Source organism: Enhydra lutris, unplaced genomic scaffold, assembly GCF_002288905.1.
Source record: "Enhydra lutris kenyoni isolate GAN:26980312 unplaced genomic scaffold, ASM228890v2 scaffoldscaffold55, whole genome shotgun sequence".
NCBI lineage: Eukaryota > Metazoa > Chordata > Mammalia > Carnivora > Mustelidae > Enhydra > Enhydra lutris.
Genome location: NW_019154139.1, coordinates 12206261 through 12222535, shown reverse-complemented (window position 1 = coordinate 12222535; position 16275 = coordinate 12206261). Strand labels below are relative to the sequence as shown.

The 16275-nt window shown below is 59.8% G+C and overlaps 1 protein-coding gene across 1 annotated transcript in view; it reads left to right on the top strand.

Annotated features, from left to right (window-relative positions):
* The window catches only part of LOC111157636 (target of myb1 membrane trafficking protein), a 43223-nt gene extending 38658 nt beyond the window's left edge, over window positions 1-4565 (top strand). The window contains exons 13-15 of the mRNA XM_022519228.1: window positions 2505-2564; window positions 3549-3588; window positions 3684-4565. Coding sequence (XP_022374936.1) covers window positions 2505-2564; window positions 3549-3588; window positions 3684-3841 — 258 coding nt within the window. The 3' untranslated portion in view covers window positions 3842-4565. The remainder of the gene's footprint in view (window positions 1-2504; window positions 2565-3548; window positions 3589-3683) is intronic.
* The last annotated feature ends 11710 nt before the right edge of the window (window positions 4566-16275 follow it).

The window sequence follows — 16275 nt, the reverse complement described above, 5'->3', positions numbered from 1 at the left end:
AAACACTCGGGAGGCCTGCAGGAAGCTCTTCCCTCTCGGGCCACCTGGCCTCTCACGCACAGAGGCTAGCTCCATAGCCAGCTCCTTCCTTTTGCAGCAGAAGGAGCTGCTGCCCAGAGACAGGTGTCACTCGCCCAGGGGCACACGTTTCAGGGGCATGACGAGGACTGGAGCCCGGATCTTCCGGCTCCTGTGCCGCCCGCGGCTAACCACAAGGAGGAAACCTACACCCACCTCTACTTGCAGGAGAGCAGAAGCTGCTAAATGGTTGCTTATTCCTCTCTTATCGCTCGAGAGATTTGAGCAGCTTCTATCAGATCAGGGTGCGATGTTGCTGAAAGTGTCCCTAGACGCCTGCTCCCGAGCCGGGTACTCTGGCTGGGTAGGGGTGAGCCTCCTCCCACTGAACTGTCTGGCCATTACTCCAAGCAGCAGAGCACAGAAGGGAGCCCAGTGCCAGCTCGGGGGATGGGGAGGGGTGGGGGGCAGCCAGGGTTTGCCCAGCCAGGGGTGCTGGGCCGGTCCGCCCTGGCTCGGAGAGGCGGGACTCCAGCCTCTCTCTGCTGCCAGTCCCCTCTGGGGTCCTCAGGAGTCCTGTTGGCCCATCAATAAACACAAGTGCACTGGGTAAGCCAGCATTCTGATCTGGGGCACCCATCAGCATCTCCGCCCAGCCAGCAGACTGGCTGACAGCGCCCACTCCACCATTCTGGGCTTGCTCGGGCCCACCCCCAGGATCATTCTGGAAAGGAAGGAGAAGCTTTGTCCAGCATATTCAAGACTCTGGGGTCCCAGGGCCGCTGTGGTTCACCCCATGGTGAGACACCCTCTGCTGTTTCCTGTCCCCCTCCCACCGGGCGCCACGGCACTGGTACCTGCACAAGTGTGCACACACGTGTGCGTGCGCACACCCGTACACACACGCACAGTCACCGGCCTGCCAACCTGAGACAGCCTCCACACTGGAGAGGGCTGCCGGCACACCAGGGGTCCTGGCCCGGCCCTTCCCTCCACCCTCAGCCTGACCTTTTCTCACCCAGATGGGAGGCAGCGGTGAGAAGAGCCTCAGTGATTGGATGGTGAGACAAGGCATGGTGAGGAGAGGCCAGGCCGGCGACACGGATCGCGGAGGCTGCCACTGGCAGGGGTCCCACCTAGTGGTGCTGTCGGAGGGGGTGGTGCCGTTAGACCCAGAGAAGAACAAGGGGAGCTGTGGGTGCCCCCCACCCAGCATCAGCATGGTCCCGCCCCCTCTGCTCCTGCTACTACAGCCCCTCGGTGCTCACTTCTGGCTCCTGACTCAGAAGCCAGGCCCAGGTGGCCCGTCTGGCACCTGGGAGGTGACTGGGGCTTGCTGGTTGTAGGCCGTGTGTCCTCAGACGGCTGAGTGGGCGAGGGGGCTGGTGTGGGCAGCCCAGAGCACGTGCCGCTGCCGCCACTGGGAAGTGGGCTCCTGCTCCGCACTGGGCTCTCCTGCTGCCCCTGGGATCCTCGGGTGCTGGGGACAGAGCTTGGGGACAGAACTGGCTTGGCTGGAGAAAGACTGTCACTCCCTCTCTTCGCTGAAGTAGCTAAATAGTAACTAGCGCTTCTCGAGCACCTTGTCTGTGCCAGAGTCGTCCTCTCCATCCCCTCATTTCGTCCCCACAGCAGTCTGGAAGGTAGGTACCGCGTCGCCTTCTCTACTGAGGGGGGAGGCCAGGAGAGGGAAGTAACCCGGCCAAGCCACCCCATAGTAAGAGCGAGCCAGACTGCGGTCTCATACTCTGTCCCCAGACCCCCCACTGGGTCATCACACCGTAGAAGGAAGCCCCAGCCCCTGGGCAGGAGCCTTTGTGGCAGAACCCATGTGTTTGCGGCACAGAGCGACCGGCCCTGTGGGTAGCCTGTGAGCCCCTGAGTCCACCGGCCTGATCGTCTCAGCACCCCCCTGTGCTCTGGCACTTCCACGCCCCGGCTAGCATGAGCTCTGAGTCTGCAGAGAGGGCCTGGGAGCCGGAGGCTGGCTGCCCCTGGCCCGCAAACATTCCCTACCCCAGCCCTGACGGCCGGCCGCTCCCCGGGCTTCAAATACCATCGGACGCTCCTGAACAGCTAAGGCCCTACTCTGACGGCAGCCCGCCCTCCGGCCTGGCACCTCCACAGCACCCTTGGCATGTGGCCGCAGGGTGATCTGTTCCCTGCTCACGTCCGGGCGCCGGCTGTTCAAAGTCCCCGCTCCCCACCTAGCCTAGTGTCCCTGTGTCCCCCTTGCCCACAGCCCGGCACCGCGGGCAGAACTGTGGGTCCCGGGCAGCTGGGCAGGAGCCACATTGGAGGGGAGACGAGGCTCTCGGCCTCCCCAGAAGGGTGTGGGCCGTGTGTGGCCCATCTTGTGAGGAGGCCTGAGGGTGGGGGTGACAGCTCTAGGCCGGCCAGCCAGGGGGGCTCAAGCTGCCAGGGCCTTCCATCGTGGCACCCAGGGCTCTGCTCCTCACTGCCTTACCCTGTCCCCTTCCTTCCAGATCCCCGTCACCCAGGCCTGCCTCATGGAGGACATTGAGCAGTGGCTGTCCACTGACGTGGTAAGCTGGGGCCCGTCCAGCCCAGAAACAAAGGTCAGGCGCCTTCCTCGCGCACCCGACAGTGGGCTCCCTTTCTTTCTTGTGAGGAGGTGACTGTCATGGGTGCAGGGTGAACAGCTGGTGAGGAGGGAGCACCAGTGTGGGACGCCTCCCACCACCCTCTCATGGGCTCTCCCTTCAGAGGAGGGCCTGGGCCCAGCACCTCACAGCTGCTAGAGCGGACCTTCTCATGAGCTTGTCGCCACAGTGGGTCCCTGGGAGCCTCGGCCAGCGGGACGGGCCATGGGTGACTGTGACCACACTGAGCCCAGCACCTGCCCCAGCCCGGGGAGCCCCCAGCACCTGTCTGAGAGAAACCACCGGCTGCTCCGTCTTCCAGACGCAGGGGCTGAGGAGCAGCCATGAGGGGTGCTGATCCCAGGAAGTAGCGGGGGCCCAGGCTGTCTGCAGAGCCCTACAGCCCCCAGAGATCGGAAGGGGCAGCCAGCCTTGGCTCTACCGTCCAGGGCTCCTTCCCCCACCTCTGCCACCCTACCTTTGGGTACCAGAGACTGAGGGCCTGAGCACTCCCAGGCCCAGAGGCTGCCTTCTGCCAGCGGCTAAGACCGTGTTTCTGCCTGAGGTCAGGCAAGGGTCCCTGTTGGTTGGTGGCAGAAGGCACCCCTATCCCCAGCTTTAGCTTGCGTGGTCTCCGTCTCTGGGTCCCTTCCCACCACAAGGGCAAGTCTGTCCACTCTCTACACACTGGAAGGAAAGGACCCGGTGCTTATTTAGGACCTCGGGGGCCCCGCACCCTGGGCTCAGCACTCCGTGCAACATTCCACTGCAGCTCAGGACAGGGTGGGACTGAGGTTCCGGTCCTGGGCCCAGCTGGAGCCTGAGTCTGGCCCACTGAGTCTGAAGCCCACAGGTTTCAGCAGCCTGTGCCTGCCCAGCCCCACCAGGACTACTGTAGCTAACCTCTGCCTCCTTCTGCTTTCTCAGGGGAATGATGCAGAGGAGCCCAAGGGTGTCACCAGCGAAGGTAGTAGGCCCCGTCCCCTGCCCTGCCCCTTCTCCCATCCCCCAACCCCCCCTACCCTGCAGTACCCACCCCCAGCCCCTCTCTTGTTCCTCTAGAATTTGACAAGTTCCTGGAAGAACGGGCCAAAGCAGCTGATCGGTTGCCCAACCTCTCCAGCCCCTCGGCCGAGGGGCCCCCGGGACTTCCTCTTGGCACTGCCCCCCAAAAGAAGACCCAGGAGAAGAAAGATGAGGACACGCTGTTTGCCTTATGAGCGTGGGGCCTGGTGCCCGCAGCTCGAGCCCCTGCTGCCCCCACACCCCTCGGCTGGGGCTTCTTTCCTTCCTTCCGTGTTAAGGCTGCTCTGAGGCTGGCTTGTTACCCCTCTACTCTCCTCGAGCTGGGCTGACCCAGCTGTGGCTGGGCCTCGCTACCTGGGCTATGGAGAGGCAGCTGGATGAATCGGGGTAACAGGTCAGTTCCATGCTGGGATCTCGGCCGTTTCCTGCCTCCTTCCCTTCCCAGACCAACCACTACTTGGCTGAGAATCGGGGGGCCCTGTGACAGGCCGGCAGTTCGGTCGCCCTGCTGTGACTCCTTGCCCTGGGTGATGCCCTCCCTGAACCCATCCCCAGAGGCGCCCACACTGCCATTTGAGGCCTTGGCTGGGGCTGGAGACAGCAGACGCTTCTGTCACAGCCCCTGGGCCATTCCCTGGCACCTGCCTTCTGGAGCCCAAAGGCTCTGGCCAGCTGCTGAGGGGGTGCCGAGCCGCGCCAGCCTGGTATGAAGCTGCGCATGGTAGGGGTGAGACCTCCCCAGGCCGCAAAGGGGAGGCTTCCAGGGCCGCCTGGAGCACCCGTGACCCCCACGACTCTACTGCCTTTTCCTCCGTCCTTCTGCTGTTCCTCCCAGGCGGGGCTCCACCGGGCCCGGGGCCCGCCCACCTGTGGATCTATCTTCTTGTACTGGGAGAGGTGCCTTTTGTATCCCCAATTAAAGGTAGGAAAGCACCCTGCTAACAGTGCTGTTTGGTCTCCGGCAGGGAAGTGGCTTACAGGGAGTGCTTTGGCTGGGCTGGGGGTCATCCAGAAGACAGACACCTGCAGCTGGTATGGGAGGAGCAGCAGGACCCAGTGCTACCACTAGGCACCCAGTGCCACCCTCAGCAGGGACAGGCAGTTGCAGCACTGCTCTCTGGCATCCCTCCACCCGAAGGGCACCTCCACCCTGCCATCCCCGCTCAGGCTAGCTCCTGCCCAGCAGCAGGAAGCGCACGGGAGTAGGTGTAGACAGTGTGGGCATCCTGTCCGAGGCCCAGGTGCCAGGCACACGGTGTTGTCCCAAGACGCTGGTGGAAGTTAGCATCTCCTCTTACAGAAGCCTGATCTGATTCAGAGGGTCACGTGAGCTGCCTCCGCCCAGAGAACTTGGCACAGATGCAGTCGTTGCTCACATGCTGGGCATTTCCTTGTGTGTCAGTGCATTGTCCCCATTTTTCAGATGGCAGCACCGAGGCCCAGTTGGGGTGACTTAGCACACAGCCTGGGGAGCTGAGCCACAGGCTGGGCATAGGGTGTCCGTTCTTGGAGAACCTCCTTTTCCAGTCTGGAATCTACACACCAGGCTCCCCGAGAGTCCCTGCTTTTAAGGCACGCTAGAACATCATGGCCCAGACCTCAGTGGCGGAAGGGACAGGGGCTGCTGTGCGGTGGGAGCGAGTGGCCATCCTGGAAGGTCAGCCTGCGGAAAAGAACAGAAGTCAGAATGCCTGGGTCCAGGGGCACCTGGAGTGTGGCCCGGGTCCGTCTCTGAGCAGCCATGGCTCCCATCAGTGACAAGCAGACAGCACCTATGACATGAGGGGTGGCCTGGAGCTGAGCACGCAGGAGAGGGGCCCTGCCAGCCCTCCAGGTGGACATGGGGCAGGGAACTCGGGGACACCTCAAGGCCTGTCCATTCCCCCAGCAGGGCTGGGGGGACGGGGGTCTCCTTGTCTGGGCCAGGCTTCAGAGCTTACAGAGGAGCCGAGCCTGGAGGCAGGTGGCAGCCACACCTTCCGTCTGAGCTCTTCAACCTAAACCACCTCTTTTGGGGGCAAGGAGGGAGGGGCCGTGCCACTGTCCCGGGCATAGAGCCGTCAGCCTGGTCTGATGGCGTCGGGGAACTGGAGGCTACCTGGGCCCTCGCCGTCCGCACCTCCCGGGCTCAGCTGGTCCAGACTCGAGCTTGCCTCCTGCCTCCTGCCTCCTGCATATCTGAGCTGTGCGTGAGCCCAGGCAACGGGAAGGCTCTGGTTTCAACAAGGTGTTAAGTGGCACCTGGACATAGGCTAGTCCTTGGGCAGGTAACCCCCATACCAAGGGGCGGAGCCCTTCCAGCTCTGCCCCTGCTGCTCTGAAAGCCGGGAGGGAGCCCGAGTTCATGCACCACACTGTGGCGCCGCCACTTCGCCTCCCTGCGCTCCCCTCAGGCATGAGCACCCCGTCCATCCTAGCCTGCCTCAGCACACACAGGGGACCGGCTGCTGGTGACTTTGGCCTCCTCTGAATGGCCCCGGGCAGCTTCATGTTGCTAGCCCTGCTGCCCCCTCAGGTCCGCCTCGTACCAGCACCTCGCTTTGCCCTTGCTGGTCCCAGCAACAGCGCAGCAGCGCTCCGGGGTCCGGCGCAGGGAGCTGAGGTCTGGGTGAGCTTCGTCTCCGGTGTCTTAAGAACCTTCAGCTGGTCCCTGCGTGCCTGAGGTCGGCGGCATCCGAGGGTCAGACAAGAGTACTGTGGCAACGATAGATGGCTCATATCCCCACTGCTGGCTTGGCTGGACGGCTGATGGCCACACACGCTGACACAGATGCCTGCCTGCTCGTGGCGGGGGGGCAGGGGGGCGGGGTGGGCACACGATCCTGGTGAGTTCGGGCAGATGTATCCCCCGCTCGCAAATGTCTGTCCCCGGGCCTGACCTGGGAGCCTGGGGGTCATCTCACAGGACAGGGAAGAGATGGGCTCCCTCCCTCTCCCCTGCAGCTCCCGCAGCCCTCTCCACCTCATTCGGTGGGGCCTGGGCCTTTCCACGGGCACGTCAGCCCTGTGTGTGGCCAACGGTTTTGATCGCTGAGGCTCAGGGAAGCAAGGCTTTGCCTAGTCACCCACAAAGTAATGGGAGAGTGGGACCCGGTCCTCTACCCCGCTGCCTCTCCTTCCCCACTCGACACCTTCCTGCCTCGCTCATCTGTCCCCCAGGAGAGTGACAGCACTGTTTCGGGGTCCTCTGTGGGGAGTTGTGATTTTATGAAGTTCCGATCCCCGAAGCCCAGGGAACCTTCTGTGGCTGGCTCCAGGGGCTCGTGGCCCTGTTGGTGGCTAGACAGCCAAGTCGTTGATGCTTCCCTGTGTGTGGAGTCCCCTGAGCCCCAGCTGCGCATTCTAAGCGCTGAGGGTACGAGGCAAATGTCGCCCTGTGCCAGTCTGGTGACTTACTTGGCAGGGAAGGGGCAACAAAGACAGAAATATGAAAAGCTCGGGATGAAGGAAGGAGGCTGATGGGGGACAGTGACGGGGCTGGGAGGTCAAGGAGGGCCTCTGACTGGCCCGAGACCGCGAGACTAAAGAGGTTAGCTGGGGTGGGTGGCAGGGCCAGCAGGAAGGTCTCCGGGCTTCCCCTGCTGGGGGGTCGGGGGACAGCACTGGGGACCCTCCTCCCAAGAGACAGCTACTGCCACTGTGTGTGTGTGTGTGTGTCTGAGGCCCCAGGCCCAGGCTCCAGGCAGCAGCAGGAAGTCATGCCGCCCCACATGAAAGAGGGCCAGCTGCTGGTGGGGGCGGTGGGGGCGGTGGGGGCAGTGGGCCAGGATTAATGAGGCACCAGCAGCTCCTGCTGGGCCCAGCTGCCTTGGAAGGTGGCATCAGGCCAGGGACACAGGGAAGTTGAATGGAGCCCAGCCCACAAGCAGGGGAAGGGGCTCCTAGGAGGCAGCCCCTGGGGCTGAGGGAAACACACACCAGAGCCGCCATGCAGAACCTCCACGCCCCGCCCTCCCTCCCAGCTTCCCTGAGCCTCCAGATCCCCACCCTGAGCTTAGACACTGACCTCCCAACCTACCCCTTGCCCCAGGGTCAGCATACAATCTCTCCAACTGTCCTAACAGCAAATCCAGGCCTGGCCACTTCAGAGCTCTGTGACCTTAGGCAAATTGCTAACGTCTCTGTTCCTCCGTTTTTTCACTTGTAAACTAGCCTATAGCGGTTGCTCCCTCTTGCAGTTGTGGTAAGGACTAACGGAGATGGCAAGTTGCACAGCACCTGTCAGGAAGGTACTCCCTACTATTGCCATGGATGGTACCCCTTCCATGCAGAGCAGCCTCTGCTCCAGGCAGCCCGCCAGGGGCACCACCCCTCAGACTCCTGAGTAGTTTCAGGGACCCCAGCCCTCCAGGGTGCTTGCTGCCTCCAGGACAAGCCCAGTTCCTGCGACAGTGCCTTTGTGCCACTCTGCCAGGCCTGGGCTGCTGTCCCAAGAGGTCGTGCGGGCTCAGCTGACTAAGGATGGTTTGCAGAGCCCTCCCCTCGTGCCCCCCACCTCAGTAGTGGCAGGGACTCAGGGCAATGTCCCAGGGTGACCACAAGATGGCAGCAGCGCTGCATGCACTGGGCCTGCAGTGGCAAGTAGGGCTGGGGTCCACCACCGCTGAGATGGCCCTCTCCCTCCGGCTGCTAACCCCAGGAGGGGCGAGGTGGCTGCCGGCAGGGCAGGGGCCCCACCACCAAGGTTCCTTGTCTCCACATCCAAATCACAGACTCCCTTTCCATCTGCCTCCCGCCCCAACTGGTGCAGGGCTGGGAGTGCCGGGCGGAGGCAGCAAATCAGAAGCTTCCAGCGCATCCTACAAAGCACAGGGCGCTCTGACCCTGCGCTTCCTGGTGGACAGGCCGTGCAAATCAGATCGCCTGTACCTCAGTTCTGCCTGTGCAAGCAGCAAAGCACGCGTTCACACCGGCCTCTGATTACAGTCCAGCCACGTGGGATTCCTCCTGCTGTTCCCCATCTGTTGCTCCCTTCGGCAGAGCAGAACCCAGCCCCACCCCTGCTGCCCCCACGGCCCTGCCCCTCAGATGTGCTCCTCACCGTGCATGGACCCCCAGAGCCCCTGCTCAGACCCCTCTCACCCCGTGGTCTGTGGCAGCCCACCCTGCACCCCTAGGCGGCTGCCTGCCTCGCCGGGCCCTGCTGCCAGCTGCTGGCTTTCAAGCCACTGTTGGGTCAGGAGCAGAAGGAGCGTGAGGAGGTTTGCTTCTAAGAAGGTTGGTCTGAGTATGCCTCTTGAGTGACGTCCACGTCCCCCCTGTCCCCACAAACCATCCGAACGTTTGTGCGCCTCTGAAATTTACACCCACACACAGCAGCTGCCTGCTCCTGCATCAGAAAGCACCCAGAAGCCCTGTGTTGTCGTCGGTGTGCTGAGTGGGGCCACCACCACCAAGGACCACAGACCAAGGGGCTTCAACCACAGGAAGGTACGGGTGTCCACCCGGGGGGCCGTCTTCTCCCTGCGATGTCACACCGTCCCCGGGCGTTGTGTGGTGCACTGTCCTAAGGCCCAGCCGGGTCGGATCAGGACCCAGCCTAATGACCTCAGTTAACTGTAATCCCTCCCTCTAGGCCCTTCTCTAAATACAGTCCCATTCTGAGGTCCCGGGGGGCTAGGACTTCAGATTAAATCACGGGAGGGGCACACTCAGCCCAGCACTGTCAGATACACGGAAGCCCTCTGAGCCCCCTGCCCATTCGGCCAGGCCTACCTGTTTGGGTGTAGGGACACGGGCTCTGCAGAACGGTGACCCCATAGAACACCCACCTCCACTCCCCTGCCCCCCGCCCCTAGGAGAGGTGTGAGGGTGGTTCGAAGATCCATCCTTGGGCCAAACTGGCCTTGAGGGCCCGGAAAGGAGCAGCCACTGGGGCCAAGGGCAAACAGGGTTGGGAGAGTAAAGGAAAGGTCACAGGGGCCTGGATAGAGCCTGGGCTATGGGCTGTCCTGGTCCCCACACCACCTGGTGTGTCTTAGAGCAGACCCAAGCCCGTGAGTTTGTGGGGTTTGCGTCTGCCTACCCTGGGGCAGGGCCACACTTGGCGAAGCATCCTCTCCCCTCTCCTCTGACTCAGGGATGTGGCCCCGCCCTGCCCCTTCCCTAAGCCACTCCCCACTCCTCTCTCCCCTACTGTCCAGTCTGGCTCCATGCTGAGGCTGCACCCCTAGACTTGGCTGACACAGGGGAGAAGTCCACATCTACCCAGGCCGGGAATCCCCAATGATAAATGTCACAGGCAAGGGGACCACTGCGATATCACAGACAGGGAAACAGGGAGGGGCCTCCCTCAACACTGGGCCACTTTCCCACCCAGTGCAAGGTGGCTGGAGGCTTCCTTGTTCCAGCCTGACCTGGGGCTCCTGAGTCCGGCTAGGGAGCTTGGCCCTGCTCTCTTCGAGGCAGGAGGGAAGTGAAACCCAAGCTGGGAACACCCTTGCAGCCAGCCCGTGGCCCCACCCCAAGCTAGCCCCCAGAAAGGGGAAGCAGCTGATCCACTGAGGAGGAGGGCTAGGGGGCTGTCCATGCTCCTTGCCCTTGGGATGCCTTTGAGGTGGTGGGACCCTGCCCTTGCCACTCCTGAGATGGATAGAGAAGGACTCTTCATTTTAAAGAGGAGAAAAGTGAGGCTCAGGAGGGTCAGGGGACTAGTCCAAGGTCACACAGCTAGGAAGCAGACAGGCCTTGTTGAGTGCTCTTTTCTGGGGAGAAAGGGTCCTTGTGGGAGGAGAGGTAAGGCTGGGGCTGCTTGGGAGCCAGCAAAGTTACAGTGTGTGTGAGTGCCTGTGTGTGCACCCCTGTGCACTGGGCAAATGCAGGCGGGGTCCTAGGCTGGTGGGTGGGACCATGACACAGTCTGGAGAAGCTTCCTGATCACCTGCAGGGAAGGTGCCTGCCCCCGGAGCGGGGACTACAACTGCAGACCTTCCCCTGGACCGCCCTAGCAGGAAACAGTGTAAGGGGGATAAGGGCCCTGGAAGTCGCTGTCCAGAAACCCTTCCGGGCACCCTCCCTCTGCTCCAAGCTCCCCCAGAATGTTACACCCCAGAGACCAATCGGCTGGGCGGGGTGTAAAGCTGTCCACCAAGGACCCTGGATTTAGGTTTTCTGGTCTGTTTTTGGTTGGTTTTCTGTAAAACATTTTCCAGTGCATGGAGGAATTAATTTTCTTTTTTCCTGTATGCACTGTCCTCGGTCTGTGTGTCCCACGTGGCTCACCGGGCAGTTTCTCCTTCCAGCAGCAGCCCTCCAGGCAGCCTTGTCCCTGGGAACTTACCACCCGCCTGTTTGTCCATCCACTGTGTGTGTGGCAGAACCCCGACCTGCACTGACAGGAACTGAGAACAGCGGGGCTCACCCTAGCCGGGGCGCCACACTGCCACCTGCCTTGCCACACGCGTCATCACCACCTCTCCGGACCAGCCTGGCCTCAGCACTGGTCCCTGCACGCTGCAAATGCGGTCCTAGGGTGGTCGCCTTGACTCTCCGAGAAGCTACTGGTTCTCTCCCCATAGCCTTGCCCTCCCTGGCACTTGGGAATCTTGGCTTTTAGCCTCCCAACTTCCAGCAAGAAGCCTCCTCCTCTCCTCCCCAGTTATTGTCACCAGCTGTTCCACCCGTGGCTGTGGCCATGGCTGACCAGCTGAGGGTCAAGAGCAGACAGCATTGGGCTTTCTCTCGATGCTGCAGCAGAGCTCAGAGCTCGTGGGCCAGGAGAGGGTAGTCGACCCCCTAGGCTGAGCTGGCCGGAGCCCCGGCTCCCTCCCTCCTTCATCCTTGCCCTGCCCTCCACTCACCCCTGGTCCAGGTGCCTTCCCGCCTTCCATGCAGCCAGCACGGATGTAGATCAAGCCATCCCTTCTTCAAACCACCTCCACCCCCAACCCTTGTGCATCCAGAGCCTGCGTAGACACCTGCCACATCGAGGACATCAAGCCCCCACAGGAGAGAGCAGTGTCACCCAGCAAAAACCGCTGGATGCCTGCTGACGGGAGGCCCCTCTGGCTCCCTCCTCCCTGCCACAGCCCACCAGACAAGAAAGGGACCCGAAGGACAGAGCCAAGGGGGGCAAAGGAGCAGGCACTCTACCCCCCCGCCCCCGTCCCTCCAGCAAGGCCCGAAATACGGAGGGGCAGGTAGGCAGGTGATGTCAAACCACAGGAGGACAAGCTTGGGATGAGACTTTGTCACTTGTGACAGTGACCAGAAAGTTCCACAAAACTCCCTGAGGCGTCACAAAGGCTGCGGATGGGAGGCTGGGCCTGGTTGAAGGCTGCGGTTGGAGAAAATGAACCAACGTCACCTTCAGGTTTGTGAACGATGACTTCAGATGTGTAAGCTTGGTGGTGGGGGGCTGGGGAGACTGGAACCACTCTGTGTGTGACAGGAAATCCCCGGTTTCCTGAGGCCTCCTGCAAGAGGGCAGGGGAGCCCCTGGACAGCCAGGGGAGGGTGCAGGGAAGACGCGGGGAGACTAGGAAAAGGTGTGGAAGAACAGACTTATTGCTGTTGCCACACGGACTTGTCTCTGTGACTGCAGGGTCTTTAGTAAACCCTCCGTTCACAAGTATTTGGCAAGAGTAGGATTTTGTAAATGGAGAAGCGGTGAAGTTTCACATCTGAGTCAGCAGGGGACCAGCAGAGTCACTGAGGAAGAAGCAGGAGCCATGGGGTCAGTGGAAGTGGCAAAAACATAAGCATCCAGGATCTGAGAGAGCTTCGGAGGGCTTTGGACTTGGACTTGACGTGAAGAGAGAGGACTGGAGCACCAACTCCACCCTCCCTGCAGTGCCTTCCTCACATGCAGCCAGAGTAAATGTCAAAAGACTAATCTGACTGGGTTTCACAACACCCCCACACACCAAACCCCAACACACACACCTAAAACCCTTCACTTGAGACCCACCTCCTGGCCTGGCCTCTCAGGCCCTGGGGTGGGAGTGGGGCAGTGTCTATGCCCTGCCACATTCCAGATCTCTGCACTCTACACACACACAGGCTGGCTTTCCCACCACAGATGTTTCACACCCTGACCACAGGCCCCTTGCACATGCTGTTCCCTCTAGAACTGCCCTACCTACTCCAGGTAACTAACTTACCCTTCAGGATTCAGCTCAGGACAAGTCACTTCAAACCTCCTGACCATGTCCTTCCTCCATCTCGGAATTCACCTCTGTGACTGTACTGGCAAAGAGGAATGACATAACTGCAAAATAGCTCAGCGTCCACACCTTAGACCAGTCCTGACTCATGTCCTGGCCCTGGGCCTGCCTTCCCTGAGCACGTTTTTATCTGAATCCTGAACAACTTGGGTGTCTGTCATCAAAGGGAAGGCGGGAGGCGACGACTACATTACCCCCCAGATTACCGTACTACATACCCTCCTACCTGTTGCAGAAGTGGAGGGGGCTGTTCGACATTTCTGGAAGGCAAGGCATGGGCAGGAGCGTGAATGAACTTGCCACGTCTGGGGGCTGGACCCAGACTGGCCTGAGGAGACTGGGAGATGTGTGAGATGTAATGGAGCCTCATTATTGGGCAGCATGTTTTTAACACAGGTAAGCTGCAGGTCAAATCACATCCCCTGGGACACACACACACACACACACACACACAAAACCCCACATGGCAAAACTTCTCACCCCAGCAACAAGTAAGCCTTTTTGTCTCACCCTCCAGGAGAAACCTGGTAAGGACGAGTGCACCATTCTAGACTGGTGGTGCCATCCTGCTAGTCTAGCCAGTCTTGGCTTGCATGCTTCCAATGACGAGACACTCACCACCTATCATGGGAACCCGTTTCATCAACGCCAACCCACGAATTAAGCCATTAACTCTAACTTGGTTCCGTTTGAACTGGGTCTCCATTTGGGATGATGGGAAAAGTACAGGAGCCTGATGGTGGTGCAGGTCACACAATAGTGTGAACATCCTTAACGCCACTGAACATGCTTTAAAATGGCAAAAATGGTTAACTTTACGTTATGTGTATTTTACCACAATGAATTAAAAAAAAAAAAAAACACCGCTTCTGGGCTTCACAAACTACAAGCTGTGTGGCTTTGATTACTTTTTAAGTAACCTTTATAAAGGTCACTTAAAAAAAAAAATCGAACTGGTAGTTAAGGAAAACAAACATACTTCGCCCTCTTTGATCCTGATTTCCCTTCCTTCAGTCTTGTTCCCCGGAGCTCAGAAGGCCAGGCTCAGGATTCCCAGCGTCCGGCCTGCCTCCGTCCCCGCGGGGGCTGCCATCGCTGTGACCCTGCCCTGCTCTGTGCTAGGCTCTGAGGACCCAGCCAGGAGGAAGCCACAGCCCTTGCTTTCCCAGACACACAGGGAAAGAGCAGGTTTTTCTTTCCTTTTCTTCTTTAGTCAAAACAGCGCTCTGGTCTCCATGAAACCCAGACCAGCCACTAAACTCCAGAGGAACTGGACCATGATGACCTGTCCCTGAAGAACCCCCCCCTTGGGTGGAATGATGACAACAGCACAAATGACACTGGTCCCCCGAGGACTTGGCACACACAGTCGTCGGCAGGATGAAGTCTGTGGCCCCCTGGGAAGGCCGGGTGACACATGGCAGCTTGGGGGACGTGCCAAAAAAACAAGAAGCAGGAATGACCATCTCTGAAATCCCTTCCCGGGTCAGTGCCCCCCTCGGACTCCCCAGGAATCACAGACCCATCAGACGATCAGAGAAGCAGCCAGAGAGCGGGAGGGAACCCAAGTCCCAGACATCTCAAACTGACCACCTACGGGCCATGTTAAGATCCATAGTGATTTTTTTTTTTCGGCCTTTATTGCCAGTATTTGAAAAACAATGTGAAATTTCCCATTTCTCCTTTTAAAAAAGGAATAAAAGCCTTCTTAAAACAAACCAAAAAACAAAGTACCCTACACTGGGTGTCTTAGAGCATCAGATAATTATTTGGGGCACCTGGGTGGCTCAGTGGGTTGGGCCACTGACTCTTGATCTCAGCTCCGTGTTGATCTCAGGGTCGTGAGTTCAAGCCCCACCTTGTGCTCCAAGCTGGGTGTGGATCCTTCTTAAACGAAAAAACAAAGTACCCTACACTGGGTGTCTTAAAAAAGGAGTAAAAGATGTCTCACACGGCAAGAGTTGGCTGGAGCTGAGTTCCAGCTGCCCCTGGCTTGGCTTGTGCGCCCCAACTGCCTTCACTCACTCACGTTGCAGTCAGGTCCCCGGAGGCCCACAGTGTGTCACAGGAGACTTGGAGGCGGCCCAGTGGGTGAGGGACTTTCCCAGTAAGTGACTCATCGGGGACCAAAAAGATCTAGACTCTCGGGGGGAGGCACGCAGCACCCACTCCAGTTCTCCAGAGACCGTTTTGAGGAGCTCTGCCCTGGGCGGCAAGGTGGACTGTCCCGTGGGGCTCACTGAGAAACCTGAGAAGACGGCCAGGCTGGGCAGGCTGTCAGGGGTCGGGGGAGGGGACCCTGGTCCGCCACAGACACGCTCCTCTCTGGTGGGGGGACACAGTGAGCCACAGTCTTCATTCCTCATTATGATCCTGTCTCCCCTGATCTAATCCTGACCCCGTCTCTCCTTGTCCACCCTGTGGGTGCAGAGAGCGGAAGGGGAGCTGAGGCGGCCCTCGGAGGGGGGAAGCTGGGAAGGGAGCAGGGCGGTTGAGGGGCTGCAGGTGGATGGGCTGGGTGATGCTGAGGTCCTAAGCAAGCCTCCCCTTCTACTGCTCCAACAACAGAACCTTTCTTTTTCTCCCCCCTCCCAGTTTTATTGAGATGTAATTGACCTATCACTTTATGCTAGTTCAAGGTGCACAACACTATGATTTCACAGATGTGCACCTTGCAAAATGGTCACCACAAATGTAGTTAACATTCGTCACCTCTCAGTGTGTATCATTTCTTTCTGTGTTTAGATTTTTTTTAAAACATTTTATTTGTCAGAGAGAGAGAGAGAGTGCACAGGCGAGCACAGGCAGGGAGAGCGGCAGGCAGAGGGAAAAGCAGGCTCCCCACCGAGCAGGGAGCCCAATGCGGGACTCGATTCCAGGACCCTGGGAACATGACCTGAACTGAGACAGATGCTTGCTTCACTGATGAGCCTCCCAGGCGTCCCTGTGATGAGAATTTTAAAGATCTGCTCTCTTAGCCACTTTCAAGCATGTAAGACAGGGTTGCTGACTATAGTCACTGTGTTAGACATGACATCCCCAGGAAAGGGTGGTTTTCTTTTTTTTTTTTTCTTTTAAGATTTTATTCATTTATTTGACAGAGAGAGAGATCACGAGTAGGCAGAGAGGCAGGCGGACAGAGAGGGGGAAGCAGGCTCCCCGCTGAGCAGAGAGCCTGATGCAGGGCTCGATCCCAGGACCCTGAGATCACGACCCGAGCCAAAGGCAGAGGCTTAACCCACTGAGCCACCCAGGCACCCCAAAAGGGTGGTTTTCTGTGCACACGCATGTCCGTGGTGGGCTGGCGGGGAGAGGCACCTGGGGACCTAGGCAGGGAGAAGTCACCCGAACACAGCGCGTTCGAAGCCAGAGGACAAGAACCGTGCGGGGTCTCACACTGGCCACAAGATGCTCATGCCGGAAATTTGATGAGTCCTCCTCCCCCAGGGGAGGCTGGAGGTGTA